This window comes from Phasianus colchicus, chromosome 1, assembly GCF_987193195.1.
Source record: "Phasianus colchicus chromosome 1, bPhaCol1.hap1.1, whole genome shotgun sequence".
NCBI classification, from domain to species: Eukaryota; Metazoa; Chordata; class Aves; order Galliformes; family Phasianidae; genus Phasianus; species Phasianus colchicus.
Window position 1 is genome coordinate 129,665,048 of NC_143436.1, and position 18,373 is coordinate 129,683,420.

The following is an 18,373-nucleotide window of genomic DNA, read 5'->3' on the forward strand; positions in this document are numbered from 1 at the left end:
ACTGCAGTAACAAGGAGCAGCATTTCTGTAACTCTAGAACAGTAGTTATTACCAAAACATACTCCAGGCTCTCTTTTTGACTTCGCTATTTGAGCTGTTTTCAGACACACAAGTGTTGTGCTGTGCCCTGCAAGCCATGTGTAATCTGCATGAAACACATGCTCTGTGATACTGCTCCCAACTTTTAAGGAGTCTCAAGACCTTTTGCATTCTCAAACTCCATACCTCTGTGGATGCTGTGTAACAGATTTCCTCTATTGTGGATTCACTTACGTTGTTTTTCATGGGATCACTTTACAACAGACAGAAAAATTGACTTGAATATGGAATACTCAACGTTTGTAGGTTGTTTTTTTTACTAGAATTTTGTATGATTCCCAATTATTAATATCCATTATTATTAATTGCTCATGAATAAACAATGGAAACTAAAACCACCTCTACTTCTTGAAAATTTTTGAAGAAGTGTATTAGTACAGATGATTTAGACTTCACACTCAAGTTTAGGAAATATTAAAAATCCATGACATTTATCAAGTTCTTTCCTTTCAGCGTCAATAGCTGCTTGTGGTTTTTCACTATCTTATAAATTAACATGTTTTTAAAATAATTTTGTAAAATTCTCATAGTTTTCTTGATCGTCTCCACCCATATATTTAAATTCAGCATAAGAAAACAGTCTGAAATGAAATAGTTTATACTTTTAACCATCCCTCCATAGATCGACTAGCTCTTCACTAACAGTATAGCTCTCAGTATCTGCAAGAACAGCTGCAGTGCTGGAAACTTCATAAAACACAAGAAAGTAATACCTTCAGATTCTCAAGCACGTGCTTTATTCCAGCCTGACAGGTTTAAGCAGTTTTAAAAGGCAGAGTTTTTAAGAACATATTAGATATATGTGTTGCTTCCACAGATTTTCAAAAGAAAAATCTATCTTTTGTATCTTATAGCTCATCTTTATTGGATCTCATCACTATATCCCCAGCAGAAAGATCAGTACATTCTTGTTTTGCTGTTGTTTCTCTAGTATGTTCAGTGTAAATTTTAGTCTAGCCATCTCAACTGCCTGAAATCTTCTACTCTCTTTCTCATGGAAGAAAAAAAAAGGAAATAAGCTCTGTAAATTCTGGTATGTATATATATTCACACAGATTTGGCTATAACTACCTTCACTGCAGCGGAAGGGAAGATGGGAGCCCACCTGCCTCTTATTAATCATTTAACTTACATGTGACAGTTTCTAAATAGCAGCATCCGTGCAGACATTATGGATGTGTAAACAGTCTGCATAGTCTAGAGGGGCCAGCAGTGGGAGCAATAATGTGTTTAGAAGAGACAGGTAACCTCTGGAGCATTAAAGACACCAGTGACTACCCCTGTGGATAGCACAGGGCTGTACAGTCCTGAATGGGAAGCAGGCATCAGAAAGAAAAGCATGTGTAAACCTGGGACAAAATATAGGCATGACCAAGGGCAGCACAATGGTCTTACTAGTCTGAATTATGTGCAGGCAGAACAAGAAAATTTATTTTCTGCTGAGGATCACTGGCTGAACATTTCCCTTACCTGAAGAGATCCAACTTCTACTTTTCTTACAGAAGGTGGGATTCACACCAGTCAGTCATGGTTCACAAGACCACAGAATGCTGAGGCTGGAAGGCAGAAGCAGGGCCTTCCCACAGAGCAGGGAGCCCAGGGCCACATCCAGGCAGCTTTTGGAGATGCCCAAGGAGGACAGCCCACAGCCTCTGTGCAGCCCGTGCTGCTGCTCCGTCACCTGCACAGTGACGAAGTGCTTCCTGACATTTAGACAGAGTTTCTCATGTTTCAGTTTGTGCCCATTGCATTTTTTCTATTTTAAGTGCTCTTTTTACACCTACTGTTTCTAACAGAAAAATAAATAATCAAGGGAACAAAATTCATAAATAATAAATATATTTTTTTAGCTGAGTAGAAAATAAAAACAGCAGTGACTTCCAGAAAGGCAGAGAATGAATCAAATATTCTTTAAAATGCAACAAGATTTCAAAAATATATTAGTCACTAGAGGGAGCTTCTTAATCATCATACTATACAAAACTGCTACCAGTCTGGGGCTTCTGATTGAGATGTTTTAAGTACTTCAAAGGCCAGTAAGTGCTACTTCCTCCAGCACCTATTCTAAAGAAAATGAGGGTAAAAGAGTGTGCAATACTTTCACATTCATTCCTAGTTCAGAATAAATACAGACTTTCTGAAAAATTGTCCGCAGAAAATAGGCAGAGCTAGGTAGCACAGTGTTTGGAAACAGCATTAGCTTAGCATAGAGGGGAGAAGCCCTCTGTATGTGGCTTTCATTTTTCTCCCCTTCCAAGATCATACACCAAAATAAATACAAGTTGCTGTTATAAGAAGGGTGTGCTTAAACCACAAGGTCTGTTCTTCCTTCTATATCTTCCTCACACCATGGCTGTGCCCAGGGGTCAGTTTCCAGTAGGCAGATTTCAAGCAGTGCTTCTTGCAGTGGTACTCTGATTCAGCTTTTTCTGGGTTTGAAGGCCCTAGATAAAACAGGGAGATAGGAGGTACATTCCTGCCATGTCACTGCAGACATGAACTCAATTTTCTGTTACACTGTAAATTTAGTAAATAACATAGCAGTTATAGAGTGTGGTTCTCCACTACAAATACCATACAATTTGTAAGAAGTCATGGAAAAAAAACATAAGAAGCAATAAAAGAAACAATAAAATAATAAGAAACATGAGAGCCTGCTCCAGTCAGCACTGGGACTGATGGCATCCTGAACAGAAAGACACAGTACCTCCAAACGTGCATTTTTTTAGACAACATGGAGCAGCAGAGGGCATCCAACAACAAGGAATCCTTTGCATGTTAATGAATCTTGAAATAATAATGTGAAGGGGAATAGGAAATAGAGATGTACAGATTGAGTGATTATAGAGGAGGTTGGGGATAAGGAGCAGGCACTGAGGGAGAAAAGGGATACCAAGCACATCACGTCTCCTGTGTGTGTGCCAACTGTAATCATCCCAGCACAGAAATTTGAGGAGAAAATGGAAGAGGGGTAATATACACTGCTGACATTGCTGACACCAGCCATGGAGGTGCTCCATGAATAAACCAACCTGAGCACTGCCATTGGTGGACCTCCAAATCCTAACCTAACAACCTCTCTTCTCTTTTAACATATGAAAGCACAGGAAATTCTCTGTTGGCACTGCAAGACTGCTGTTTGATAGTATCTTTTCCAAAACACTTGGTGTGACAGGGCTCAAACAAGAAAATCAAGAATGTATGCACTACCTTGTATGTTGCTAAACAATTCTTTTGAGCACTGACAAGAAACCAAATGACTCATTTTCTGGATAAGCGAATTCAAGTCTCTTCCTTCCACTTCTTCGCCACACCCTAAGTCTGCATCCTACCGCAAGTGCAGAAGTGACACCATCATTGCTGCAGGCACTCAGGGCTGCTATAAAGTGAAGATACGTGCTCAGTTTCCACAGGCAAAGAAATACTGCTTTGTAAGTACAGCACTTTTCTGTTTTTTTCTGAGTGGAAGTGAGGAGAGGTTTATTAGGAGCTGTTACTGCATCCTTATTGGAGCATGTCAGACCTGAAGGAGATCGTATGCTTCCCGTGAGAAACCAGTGGCTGGGCAGGCAGCCACTCAGCTGCGCCTCCGGCATACCAGCCCGACCCTCATGCCTGCATGAATGTTGCCATTGTGCAGATGGCAGCAGTACACACACCTTGAGGGACCCCAGCACAAGTCAGCCCATCCAGCTGCGGTAGAGCACGCCTTTCCTGGGGGGAAGTGCGCATGAGCAGCCAAGGCAGATTTAAGGACTGCCTTCAGAACAGATCCAGGACGCTGCACCACTGTAGCAGTGGTCATGCTGAAAAGTTTGGAATGGTTTTAAGTCGGCTGAAAGATCACACTCCAGTGCCTCAGCTGCCTGCATTGAACCTAACCTGATACTGCCAGGTACTGTATTCATATTCCCTTCCTGTCTCTGGAAATGCACAGGAACCTTTTAATGGGCATTTGGAAAAGTTTCTTGCTGCTGTAGATAAAAATATCTCAAGGAAGTGTTCAGAAGGCATTTCCCTTAACAACAGCATTGTTCTCATTCATGTCTGTGTTCAAAGTGAGAGCAGTTAGCTGCAGAATATTTATCCTGAATGTGCCTGTTTTGTTGTTTTTTTGGTTTTGTGGGTTTTTTTTGTTTGGTTTGGTTTGGTTTTTTGGTTTTTTTTTTTTTTTTTTTTTTTACATAAATGAAGTCTATTTCCTATTTCTATAGGAAATTTTAGAAGACATTTTCACAGACTGAGAAGGACCAAACTGCATGGAACATAACCTGTGAGAGCTTTCAGTGAGTGCTGCCAAGCTGATCTCACAAGTGGCTGCTGTTGTTGGGAAATGTGAATCTCGGTGTAGCTGAAAACATAAATGTTTATCTTGTGAGAATTTTGATAGAGAAGTAAAGAGACTTTAAATGTTTAGTCAGTAAAGGAAAACAGTAAACTATAGAAGACCTGCAAGCTGTTTCTCCTCAGGATTAAATGGATGAAAAATGGATGAAAAAAGGGATACTACTTCTGGAGGTGCTAACTAATGAGACAGGAGGAGAACTTTGCTTCCAGCTGGGTTCAGTTCAGGTGCAGAGCAGCTGCTTGTGGCAGCTTGGCTATGGAAACCCCTCAAGGTGTTGATTCTCTAAAGCACTCACAGCCAGGCCGGAGAGAAGCTGGCTGCCCACAACAGGGTCCCTGCTGACTTCTCAAAAAAATGAAGAATTAGGAGAACTTCTCTGACAAGCCCTCATGCCCCCAGCAGCTGCTACGGTTTCTCTGGCAGCATTCCCACTTCCATCAATGAGGCAGTGGCCAGGCAGGGGTAACTGTCAAGCAGTGCAGCAAGCTGTTTTCAGCACATTACCTGCTATTCAAAGCCAGCTTCTGAGGAAGTCCAGCCTGGAGCTCCATCCTGTGCTTTGAAGCAAGATACTCCAACTGTAAAGCACAGGCAGGTTGAGATAAGAAATTACACCTAAATTTGAGTATTTCCACATCCCATTTATTTTGACTTTTGGAGGCATATAGTATGCATATGTAAAACTGCAGTATACACCAATATCTTTCTTGTATAGGCTTAGGATGCAGCAAAGACAAAAGCCCAGGTGCGGAAGCCTGAGTGTCTGTAGATAGCAATGTTGCATCAGTATTGAGGTATTGTAAATGGCCAAATAACAATTTTCTAAGTGTAGAGGAGTAAATTTTCCCATTGAGGCTTATAACATTGAGGAATAAAATGTGTTAACCATGGTTATTAACTAAAATGCTAAATATTATCATTTCTGGGAAACAAGATGTTAAACCAGCACAATTTTGAAAAGTGGGACAGGGGATGGTTCCACAAGACATGAGATAAAATTGAACGGATTCTATTGAAAAGCCTGGGATGCAGGGTCATTTGGTTCTAACTTTAAAACTTTCTAATGGTTTGTCTTGTCTTGGCAGTCAAAGAAAAATCCCCATAGGAACTTTGCAGAAAGCTGTAGACAGAGGGGAGAAATAGCAGAGAACCCCAAAATCTGACACATACAAAGGTGGAAAAAGCTCAGCTCGGAGTTTAAAGGCAAACAATAAGAGGACACAAATGTAGTGTCTTCTGTTCTTCATTGAAAGAGTGTGACTAGAGATTATATGGCTGAAGATTTATCTCATGAGCCTGAAAGGAAACTTGGCACATTATGTAAAGAAGCAGCAGGTTGTTACTCTCTCAGTGATTAAATCACTCAGAAAAAATAAATGATAGAAAGGATGGGATTTTAAAAAGATTTTAACTTCCTTTTGACTAAATACTATGTTTTAAAAAGCTGAGCTGTGTAACAAAGGAGAATTATTTTGCTATTTTAAGTGAAACATCTTCACAAAAGGGCAAAATTCCTCTAAGAAATGAAGACATCCTATCAATAAAAATAACATTAATGCTTTTACTCGTCTTCATTTACAAGCTGATCAAAGTCAAACTAAAACAAGTAAATGGATGGTGATGGGCTTTGATTAAGTTTTTTTTATCTATTTTTATGGCAGTGACAACTAGAAAGATGCAGACTTAACCAGGCTCTTTCTCTCGTTTTTACAGGATCTGAACTCTCCTAATGCAGAAATGATTTGGCAACAAATATCACATTGGTATGAAAAAAGTTCATTAATTATTTTAATATTATTATTAAATCTGAAGCCATCTAACTTTAATAATGACAGATCACTGTATTATAAAAGAATGGGCTTTCTGTAAAGCATACTCAAAATCTGATTTTCTGTTTGTTTGATTGGTTGGTTCTTGCTTTTACCATTGTAATATTAGAGGAATGAATAGTCAGATCATTGGCTTCCTTTCTTCTTCTGTGTTTCAGGTCATGCCTGCTCAAAGGCCTGATTTTCAGTCTGCTTCTGCAGCCACTAATGACACAGCCTTCCATTATCACTCAGCCAAACTTTGTCCTGTTGTTGGCTGATGATCTTGGTATAGGGGATGTAGGTTGCTATGGGAATGATACTATCAGGTAAGGAAACAGTATAATAATGAATAGAGTTGATATTTGATGCAAGCCTTCAGTCTTCTTCCCATCACCAGCCATTTTCAGCGGTTTTCAAATTCATTTACTGGAGAACTGGGGAGATTTCCTTTGGGAGTCACTATGTAAATGTAAATAAGACTACCTGGAGTATCTTACATCCTAGAGGGCATTCCCGGGGCCAGCTCTGCTATGCAGAGCTGTTCTTATGTGGGAATATGTAAACTGAGAAATGCTAAGCACTTGCAAGTACCTGAAGATAGAAATACTCTTTCAAGTCTCCTCTTTCAAGTGCTTTGTCATTCTTTCTAAGACTTACATCAAGCGAATCACTGATGTGAATTATGTTAATAGGAAATACTTCTGTTTACAGGATTTGAGGACATAGAATTTGCCTTTTCTTTGGAAATCATGCCACATTAATGCCTTTTGGCCTCCTACCAGCTTGTCACCAAACTTTGTGTGATCATCCCCCTAAGCCAGAAAAGTTCTCAGAATCTCACCCTGATTGACACCAACTAGCAAGTTTCTGGCAAGCATCTCTGCATGGGTTGGCCTCCAGCATAAGATCATCCTCAAGGCTTGAGTTCAATAGCGGTTAGGTGCCTTTCACGAACACCCTCAGTAGCATCTAGGAAATAAGAAGGAATAATTGCCCTGAAATTTATCCAGATAGCTTTTTTTTTCTTTTTAATGAAGGGAAATATATATATATATATATATATATATAAGAATATAAATAAGAAAATAAAAAAGATAAAATAATTCAAATACAAAAAGATTCCCAAAACAGAGGTAAGTGTATTATTCCTCATACCCATTCCTTTGAAGGCTCTGTGATTATTATCTGACAATGCTGGTTGTGCTTTTAGGACTCCAAACATTGATCGCTTGGCAAGGGAAGGAGTGAAGCTGACCCAACACATCACTGCAGCTCCACTTTGCACCCCCAGCAGAGCAGCGTTTCTCACTGGCAGATATCCCATTCGATCAGGTTTGCTTTGCACAGTCAAGTGGCCTTTAAACATTACTTTATTGCTGAATGGAAGTGCTATATATGTTCGGCACAAAAGAAATGAGAGTGCTGTGGACATGAAGACACATGAAGACTCACCAGCTAGGTCTAATACCTTTGATGTTGCATCTGTATTTATGGGGTACAGTGACCCAGCCTGGGGGGGTAAAAGCCAGCTCTGCAGAGTAGATTGCTCCCCATCACCTAGTAACTCTGTTTGCCTTTTGGTGCTCTAGTGCAGACAGAATGAAGTTGGTACTGCTTTTTATCTTCAGATAAGTCATTACAAAGAACAGGAAAAGTAACATATCTTTAAAACTCTAGTTACATTAATTTCTGCATTAATTTCTGTTATGGGTTATTCCCCATTTGTAGTCCCAGTTGTACTTCCAATAGTGCAGCCCTGAAGGGAACAGAGTAGATCTCTATAGATTTCTGTCTATTCCCTCCAGTCTGGATACAGAGCAAGTTGTTTGCAGAATAGATTTATTATCTGTGGATCAGAATGCATCTGTCCTACATAATTACAGTTTGACAGCTGTATTATTTTTCTCAGTTCTATTTTTGAATTAAAACTACTATCCTGTCAAAATGCATTCTTGAGCTGAAGAAGTATGATAAACAAGTGGCTCTGTATGTTTCTAGCAGTGACTATAATACTGGTCCTATTGGAAATGATCCTCAGTGCCTTCATTCCTAAGGCATTTTGAAGCCAATATGTAATCCTATTTTTGTACTCATAACATGCACTGAGACTGGAAAATGTACATGCGCTTGTATAGTCTCCCACTATAACAGCAAGGCCAGGACATCCAGTGCTTCCATGGCATTTCATACTTTACATTACATCATATGACAGGGTTATGTCAGTATATAATGTTGAGTAACAGGGTATAAACCTGCAGATGTGGAGAAGACCGCGGTGCCATGTAGCTTCTCTGTGGGTTTCAGCAGCCATATACTGGCTCTGCCACTCCACAGAGCATTGTGAGTTTCCAGGCAGCCTTATGCATGGTGGAGTTTGAGGGTGACAGAGGGCCAAAATCTCCCTCCTGTGCTCCCTGTCCTCACCACTGCACGAGGCCAGTGCACTTCTTGCAGCCTGGATGTTACTGCAACATGTAAATGCATCTGTGCAACTGTGCCAGTGCAGATTAAAATGGTACAGTGTGAGCTGAAGAGAAAGATAGCTATTATATGCAATTGAGAGATTTAACTCTTTCTTGTCCATTGTCCTAGATTCATGTCTCCAAGCTAACAGCATTAGGATAAACATTTAATCCTTAATACCAATGAAACCAGGAAACAAGAAAGTCCGTTTCATAAAACTACCAGTTATACTCATTGAGTTTTTTTACTATTATGTTTTGTAGGAATGGATGCTATAAACAATTACCGTGTTATTTTTTGGAATGGCGGTTCAGGAGGGCTCCCTCCAAATGAGACCACTTTTTCCAAAATACTGCAGCAACAAGGCTACAGCACAGGACTAATCGGTATGGAAATGCTTCTGAATCATAGGATCAATCATAGAATCATAGAATGGCTTAGGCGGGAAGGGAGCTCAAAGCCCACCCAGCCACAACCCCTGTCATGGTCAGGGCTGCCCTCCACCAGCTCAGGCTGCCCAGGGCCCCATCCAACCTGGCCTTGAGAGCCTCCAGAGATGGGGCACCACAGCTTCTCTGGGCAACTTCTGCCAATGCCTCATCACCCTCTGAGAAAGAAATTTCCTCCTAATATTTAATGGTTTACACCCATGTTTCACCCATAAATCTCACTCAAACCCCTCAGTTTCTTTAGCAAATGCTCATACCTCAGCAGTAATATTTGTATTTCCTGATCCAACCCTGGCAATTCTGTGATTCTGTGATCCAAGTATATCATGTTCTGACCAAAAAGAATCGCATAAAAGAAGAAATGTCTGACAAAAAGAATGACCTTTACTGTTGGCCTACTTTCAAGCGTGTTGACATTAGGTCATCAAAAAATATATTGGAAAATATGTTGTTATATATATTTATTGAATGCCATTCTACCAGTTATTCCAGTGGTATTTAACAAGAAAGCAAATACATGAATTTCATGTAAATATGCATGTTTATGGTTTGTATGGAAAAGAGCAGACTTGCAACTTGCACAGAAGGGAACAGCTGCTGCTTAAAACAGCAGAATCAGTTCAAAATGTCATGGAATTTGGTCTTTCAAAAACAGAAACAAAGCAATTATTTCTTTTTAAGTACATCATGCCACTGTAGTTCACCATTATTTAAGCAAAACCCTCAAAACATTGCATCCTTCAGCATTAATAGAAATTCCATTTTGCTTTATATTTTACAGGCTTTTTTAATATAGTTGTAACTTTTCCTCGTGATGCAGTTTCAAATGATTATTTATCTTAGATATGTCACATGGCAGTGCAGAACTGAGGAAACATGAATGTTCCTGAGATGAATATTCAGTGATTTGCCTTACTTCATCCAAGCCTCTAAATGCCCATAGCCAAAATCTATGACCGACACACACACACACAAAAAAAAAAAAAAAAAAAACCAACAATAGTTGCACAAGTAAACTGAATTTACTGCAAAAAAAATGTCTGCAGCAATGGATTTATATTCATCCAGCAGGATAAATTGTAGACATAAACAACAACAGCAAACAAAGTGCAGCCTTCCAAGCATTTTAAGTTCTATATTAACAAATCTTTCTGTTGGATTTGTAGCAATATTGTAAAATAGCCTGTTCCCATTAGCCAAGTTCTTCAGCTTGGCATCAGCATTTAATCACTAATGAAATAATCAGATTTGTCCCCATTTTGAAAAAGAATTGCCCTGTGGGGAGATTGCTGCATCCCACCTGGGAGATATCTAGCAAAATGGGCCACCGTTTTCCCTGGCTTTTCAGCTATCACAGAATCACAGAATGGCCAGGGTTGGAAGGGACCTCAAGGATCACAAATCTCCAACCCCCCCTCCACAGGCAGGGCCACCAACCTCCACATTTAATACTAGACCAGGCTGCCCAGGGCCCCATCCAGTCTGGCCTTGAACACCTTTAGGGATGGGCATCCACAACCTCTCTGGGCAGCCTGTTCCAGCACCTCACCACTCTCTGTAAAGAACTTCCCCCCAACATCAACCTAAATCTTCCCTCCTCCAACTTAAAACCATTTCCCCTTGTCCTGCTGTTATCTACCATTTCAAAGAGTTGATTCTCCTCCTGTTGATTCACTTCCCTGAGAGTGTCTTTTAGTCACTCTAGGTAATCTAGATGTAGTTCATCTAGATTCATAGATTCTGATTATATGAACTTTTTAGGTGGTAGAGTGACATAAAAGAAAAATAAAAAACTACCAAAAGAAACCATAAGAATAAATAACATTCAAGTCACAAAACAAGAAATCTTAAATAACATCTTTCCATCTCATTACAATCAAATGGCCACTTAATTGCTGCAGCTGAATGGTTTGTCATTAGTTTGTTCTGAGAACAACCAGTTTAATTGCAAAGTTAAATCCTACTGATAAACAGTGGTTTGATGTCAGGAAATGCTTTGCAGTGTTCTTGTAAGTCATAAAGCCAATGCTGTATAACATACACCCTCAAGGAATAATTTATCCTTATTAGACAATTTAACTTCTGTAGTTTTGAGCTTCTTGGAAGAAAACCTTTATCAAACTCAACTAGAGATTAAGGTGTCAAAGTACTTCTGAAGTCCAAGAATGCTTTAGATGCACCTGTATTTATGACCAATACATCTAGGTTTTTATTACAAACCTGTTTCATTTTACAGCTGGCTCTAAATATATTAACAGGTAAACTGAATATACATTTTGGCTCTAATTAATTAATGCACCTAAAATATAGCTTTCCCCTTTCTTTATATTAACATCCAAAAAAGTAACTTTCTTTCTTTGTTTAGGATAATGTATTTCAGTAAGTGCACAGTTCTTTAATCCACAATAAGAACTGGTTGCAAATTAGTTTTTTAGTAAAATTCTAAGGGTTCATTTTGATCTATAAATCTGACATCCAAGGCCTCCATTGCATTAGAGGTTTTAAAAAGTAATTAAACTGCACCTCTTGCACAAGACAAAAGAAGTAGATTCTTGTCACTTGATTCAGATATTCTTGAGCCTCAGTGTTTGAGCCAAAGGAGCCGACTTGTGTTTCTGTGTAAGTACCTAACCAGTCTGATTGCATAGACTTAAAAGGAAGGAAAAGCATAATTTTGATGTGCCATTCATCATAATAGTGGACATCTGATCATAAAAAGGAACACATGGTATTGTAAAATGCCACGAGGTCTTCCTTTTGATATTCGAAGACTTTAAAAGAAAAACACTTTGACTGTTTATGATTAAATACAAATAAAGAGCAAAAAAATAAAACAAATAATTCTATTCTCATTCAGGATATGGAGATAAGATTATCAACAAACTGACTTAAACGTACAGTTTCATGATAAATCCAGACTTCTTGAGCTTAAGCCTGGATTCTGTGGTTTACCTGAAAAAAACACTGTTGAGATATATGCTATCTGATGGACACCACGCATCACTGAGTCTTGCTGAAATGCTTCCATTAAGTTATTAAAAACTTTCCAGAAACAAGTCTTCATAGCATCTTGAAAGTAAAAAGACAGTAGAACAGTGTTATTATTCCCTGTGATTTCCAAAGGTCTCCCTTCTTCCATTTCATACCTGACAGATCTTCAAGAAGGCCATATGTTTTGTAGAGTTATGAAAAACTGATTTTTTCCATATATCTAGTTCTGTTTATAGTCCAGACTTATTTGTATTTGATTGTGGCTACAAGCATGAATATGTATACAGAGAACCAATAACTCTGGTGGAAATTGATAATTTATAGTGCTTAACATTCATCAGTTATAAGATATACCCCATTTTATCCGTGCATATTTAAGTATGTATCTGTAGGAAGAAGAAGTTGCCACAAGCAAGGAAAAAGAAAACAAAACAAAACATTTTTTGAGAAATGTTTTACTGAAGAAAAGCTCATTTTTACATATTATTTCTTTACCTTTTAATGATATGCATTCTCAGGGAAGTGGCATCTAGGTGTTAACTGTGAACACCGAAACGACCATTGTCATCACCCTTTGAACCATGGCTTTGATTATTTTTATGGGATGCCTTTTACGCTAATAAGTGACTGCCAAACAACAGAAGAACCAGAAATGGATAGAGCCTTCAGAAGGAAAGTTTGGCTTTATACTCAGATGATTGCCCTTGCTACACTCACCACTGCCCTAGGGAGACTCATCGGCTTGTTTTCTGTCCACTGGAAAACAGTGACCTGCCTTGCTCTGTTTAGTCTCCTTTTCTTTGTGTCCTGGTTCTCAAGTTATGGATTTGTAAGATATTGGAACTGCATTATAATGAGAAACCATGAAGTCACTGAGCAACCAATGGTGACAGAGAGGACTACATCTTTTATTTTGAGAGAGTCCATTTCATTTATTGAAAGGTAATGTGAATTTCCATTACAAACATTTATTCTGTTTTTTTGCATGTCTTTCAACTTTTAAACAGCATTTTCCTCTGTGAAGTCTCTGTAATTTCTTTAACAGAAGATGTTATAATAAATATTATTATATACTAATAATGATACTATAGTACTAAAACAAAAGACAGTGCAGTCATTGGCCACAGCCAACATGGGTTCACGAGGGGAAAGTCCTTTTTAATCAACTTAATCTTTTTTTTTTGACAAAACTACCCATGTACTTGTCAAAGGGAAGCCAGTTAATGTAATCTTTCTGGATTTCAGCAAAGCTTTTCATACTGTTTCTCACAGGACAAAATGTCACACATACAGCTAGACAAAAACATAATGTGATGGGTAAACAACTGTCTGGGGGGGCACTTCTACTAAATGGGGTCAAAACAGGCTGGCAGCCAGTCGCTGGTGAGGTTCAACAGGGCTCCATATAAGGGCCAGTTCTCTTTAACGGCAAATGATAGGAGAAATGTGTTTGCCAGCAGAGGAAAGAAAAGTGATGAATTAGCTATATCATGCACACTGATGTGGGGAGTAACTGGCAGGTGACAAACCTCTTCATTTCAGTAGCACTGTGATAGTTTGCAATAGCAGAAAATGGAGCTTCAGTATGAAACTTTTCTATGCATGACTCAATGGGGAAAAAAAAAGAGAGCCAAACAATATTTTATCAGATTGATCCTAATTGGTGGGTGTTAATACTTTACAATGTAAGATGTTTCTGAGTTTACTATTGGAATATGTATGAAATCATAGTACCATTTTCCATTATGACTGAGCTCTGTAAGTATTGAGACCCTTCCTCTTAGTAACCATGTGTTGATTTCTGTTTTTAGAAATAAGCACAAGCCATTCCTCCTCTTTCTTTCCTTTTTACACTCCCATACCCCCCTACTCACATCAGAGAAGTTTCTTGGGAAGAGTACCCATGGTTTATATGGAGACAATGTAGAGGAGATGGACTGGATGGTGGGTAAGTCACCAGCAAATAAAAAATGTTTCCCGCTACTTAATGCCTAGCTGTGTACAATGAAGTATAGTAACACATTTTATAGTAAAATGCAGCTGTCAGTAGAAGAACAAGGAACAGAATTAACAGCAGGGAGGAAAAAAGTCCCAATATCTGTCACTGTTGGTTTACACTGTTAGCTTTTTATTTTCTAGTCTTTGATCAAGTGAGTCTTTTCGTTCTGCAAATGCAGAGTCTAAGTTTTTGAGGCCTTGAATAACGTTTTATTTACATAATTTTACAGCACACTTCTCTCCTTTACAATAGAGGCTCCTGGTCTGTAACTGTCATTCTTGCACTCCTTTTCTAAAATGCTAATTATAAAAGAGTTACAGCACATCACCATTTTTTCTTTTATAGACAGTGAAATAACAAATATAAATCTTAGTCCTGCAAAACTTTTCTTTTAAACATTGACCATACCTACATAGATAAATGTTTGCAAGTCAGAGGCTAAAAAGTATATTGTGTGAACTGTATTTTTAATTTTTAAATATATATGCATTCTTGTGTTTGCAGGGCAGGTTCTAGATGCTATTGACAAGGAAGGTTTGAAAAAAAATACACTGGTTTACTTTGCCTCTGATCATGGTGGATGGCTGGAAAGACAAGAAGGCAAAAGGCAGCTGGGTGGTTGGAATGGAATATACAGAGGTAAGATGGTGACAACCCAGCAACAATTACTACAGTATTTAGGATACCACTAAAGCTTAGGTAAGACTGCATATTTCAGAATTAACAGGTTTTTATTACTGGGAGTTGATAATTATGCATACAAAAATGTACGCAATTCTAGTATGTGCAAATAGTTCCATGATTTTCAAACTGGCACTTCCTCAAGGGGCAGCTGATCACAAATCGTTATTATGCATGCTTAACGTCTGTAAATATGATAATATCTGAAACTTTGCTTTAACTGCAGCAAGCATTTTATATGGGGAAATCACTTTATACCTAAAAATGTTATCCACACTGAGTTCTAATGTTGCAGCTTGCTTATAGAACAACAAAAAGAAGTGAGAGTAGTAGGTAACTTGGAGTGATTGAGTGAATACGTTATCAGTGGTGCTAATGAGAAGGAGCTTAGTCGTGAACTAAGAGGAAGACTCAAGAAGATAACATTAGAGAGTTTATGCTAATACAGAAGATTCATCTAAAATTAAGCATTATTTTAATGAAAATTTAGGGGCTTTTTTTTTTTTTTTTTTTTTCAATGGAAGGTGGAAAAGCTATGGGAGGCTGGGAAGGAGGAATCCGTGTCCCAGGGATATTTAGATGGCCAGGAGTGTTACCTGCGGGCAAAGTGATCGATGAACCTACCAGCCTTATGGACATTTATCCCACAGTAGTTCATTTGGCTGGAGGAGTGGTACCTCAGGACAGGTACAAACAAGTGTCCTTATTCCTCCTTTTCTCTCAAGATAATAGAAAACCTATTTTTGAAATACATTCTAAGGGTCTGACATTTTCTTTTCCACTCCTGCTCCTTTTCTAGGCACATAAGTCACTCTAGCTCAGTCACCTCTTCTCTGCATTTGAGATTCAACATCTGCTTATAGTCTACAAGCATCTTCTTTGTTCAGAGCTGTCAATTCCAACCAGAGGAGTCCAGAGGGAATGCAGAACTGGACAGTTGTCCCCAATCTGATGATCTCCATTTTTTCTGTTAGAGTAATTGATGGCCGGGATTTGATGCCTTTACTGCAAGGAACAGTTGAGCACTCAGAGCACAAGTTCCTGTTTCATTACTGTGGCACTCATTTACATGCTGTGCGATGGCACCAGAAGGACAGTGAGTACAATTATTATTGCTCAAGAACTCAATTTAGTCTACAGTAGGACAGATTTGTTTACCCATTTTGGGGGGGAATTCAAGCTTTCCAAATAGTTCCATGTGTAAGATGATAAAGAACATTGCCTGTACTTTTGTGACACAAAGTATTTGCTCATGGCTTCTAAGTATGTGACACAAGCTCTGTAGTACCAAGTAGAATACTGGAGTTCAGGATGGGTCTTGCTCATCTATCTATTTGAATGCAAGGCCTGGAGAATCCATGCCTTCCTTGTCTCAAGGAGAAGTCTGTATTGGTGCTTTATCCATCCTTCTACCCTAACAAGGAAAAAGTCATGGAAACCCCAAATCTTTTTTCTTGTCTGTGTAAAATAACAAAAATAGGCATAAGTGATATTTGCTAAAAATTTTGAAGAAATTTAGAAAAATCAGAAATCATTTTACAGTATTAGTTCATATTTTGTGTCATTCAATTTAAATGAAATTGCAAATATCAAGTAGTTAACGTAGACCCGACATGCGAACCAATCTCACAAAAATGAACTCTAGGAAAACACTCAGTCCTCTAATGTTTGGTGATAATAACCATCAGTATCATTCTGAGCCTTTTTTCTTTCCTGGCAGGTGGAGCCATTTGGAAGGCTCATTATGTGACCCCAAACTTCCGTCCACTCGGGGCTGGAGCTTGTTACGACAGAGGATTTTGCCCATGTTTTGGGGAAGGCGTGACCCATCATGACCCTCCACTACTGTATGACCTCTCACGAGACCCTTCTGAGTCCCAGCCTCTGTCAGCTGACACTGAGCCCCTCTTTGACACTGTAATAGAGCAGATTGGGAGGGCCATTGAAGAGCACCGCAGGACACTGACTGCAGTCCCACAGCAGCTCTCCGTGTATAATATCATCTGGAAGCCGTGGCTGCAGCCCTGTTGTGGGACATTCCCATTCTGTTGGTGTGATAAAGAAGGTGATGATAAACTTGCTGACCTATAAAGGAAATAACTGAAGTTACACAAGGTTTTAGATCATGAATATTTTCTCTGTGCAGTGTTTATTAATGGATTGTTTGTTTAGGTTTTTTGTTTTGTTTTGTTTTTAACAGAGATTTTATTTGAGAATTGTTCCAGTAAATTGCACATTATTTGGTAAAGGTTGCTTTAGACTGGACACTCTCAGGAAGGGAGAAGAGCAGTATGATCTGAAGAGCGTGTTTTAACTTGCATGTGCTAATGACTGAATGAATAATTCGATTACACTGAAATGTAACAACATTAGACTTTTACCAGTAATTATACAACTTGTCTTTTGTTGTTTATGAATGTATATTTAGATATTTTGGTTGGTTGGTTTTTTTTTCTTCAGAATTTGTAAATCATTCAGGGATTAAGGTTTCCTTTCTTTTTTACAGTTAATGACAATGCTAGATATCCCTGTAATATATTTTTGCAGACTAGTTTTCCTCCTACCTCCATAATATTTCCAGAATATTTCCTCACAGAATCTCCTCTAAAAGTAGCTTCCTTCCTTGTAGCTAGCCCCTCCAACAGCAGTGATGATGGCAGCTGGTTAGCCTGGGGCTTCTTCATCAGGAGTGACTACCTAGTTGAGGCATCAAGTTTGGATATATATGAGCTGGATCTGCCAGTGCTTTCTGGGGATAGGTGTCATCTGCTTACAGTCAGTTTCTTTTTATGGAGAACACAAAAAGAAAAAAAAGTTTCTTTTTCCAAAACCCTATTGTAACCAACTTCCTAAGCAGCACTAGCAAGTGCATAGTGATACTGATGGTCACACAAGTACAAAGTCATTTGAGCACTGGTCACATAAGTTACGTCAGTGCCCTAGAAATGGCTAGGACTCATTTCTCTCCTTTGGTAAATGTTTAGCTTATTTTGCTTTTATTTGCCCCCTTGTTTCCCTCAATTCATTCATTGAGAAACCTACAGGCAAATAAAAAGTCCTACAGCTTAAAAGCAATGTTGTATTGCGTGCTGTGATTTCATGCATTTCACAGATTGTTGCTCCCAGATGAGTACCCAGATGCTCCTTCACTGCTCACTTTGTTGAGAAAAACACTCAGTCCTACTGTGAAAACTTCAAGGGATGAAGTGAATCCATCATTTCACATATACCAAATTCTTGCTTAATTATTCCGTGGTTAAGAATATGCACTTTATTTCTTATTTGAATTTATTTGATTTCACTTGTTCTTTCTTGGCTAGATTTAAAGTTCATATTCAATATCCAACATTTTCTTTACAAGAATTTACTGCAGGACATTTATTATTTTTTAATTTTTTTTTTCCGAGACTCACATCCATTCTCAAGCCAGGGATTTTACATCCTCTGTTTTTTAATACCTTTAAAAATATGTGAGTATAAGACCTGTGTATATAACTGAACCCTTTTTTTTCTTTGACAGGAACACTTAATA

At 38.6% G+C, this 18,373-nt stretch overlaps 1 protein-coding gene across 4 annotated transcripts; it reads left to right on the forward strand.

Moving 5' to 3' along the window:
* Nucleotides 1-3,511: 3,511 nt before the first annotated feature.
* LOC116230774 (arylsulfatase D-like) lies at nt 3,512-17,925 on the forward strand. Of its 4 annotated transcripts, none has more exons than XM_090126118.1 (12): nt 3,512-3,530; nt 4,314-4,385; nt 6,161-6,210; nt 6,435-6,584; nt 7,469-7,590; nt 8,985-9,107; nt 12,680-13,103; nt 13,973-14,109; nt 14,665-14,799; nt 15,366-15,528; nt 15,816-15,937; nt 16,562-17,925. In XM_090126118.1, exons 3-12 carry the CDS (start codon nt 6,185-6,187, stop codon nt 16,930-16,932), a joined length of 1,773 nt encoding a protein of 590 aa, XP_089982244.1. In that variant the 5' UTR covers nt 3,512-3,530; nt 4,314-4,385; nt 6,161-6,184; the 3' UTR covers nt 16,933-17,925. The 4 variants fall into 4 exon arrangements, with proteins under 4 accessions (XP_089982244.1, XP_089982251.1, XP_031451994.2 ...); XM_031596133.2 differs by lacking the exon at nt 3,512-3,530 and adding an exon at nt 3,620-3,994; XM_090126125.1 differs by lacking the exon at nt 4,314-4,385.
* Nucleotides 17,926-18,373: the final 448 nt, after the last annotated feature.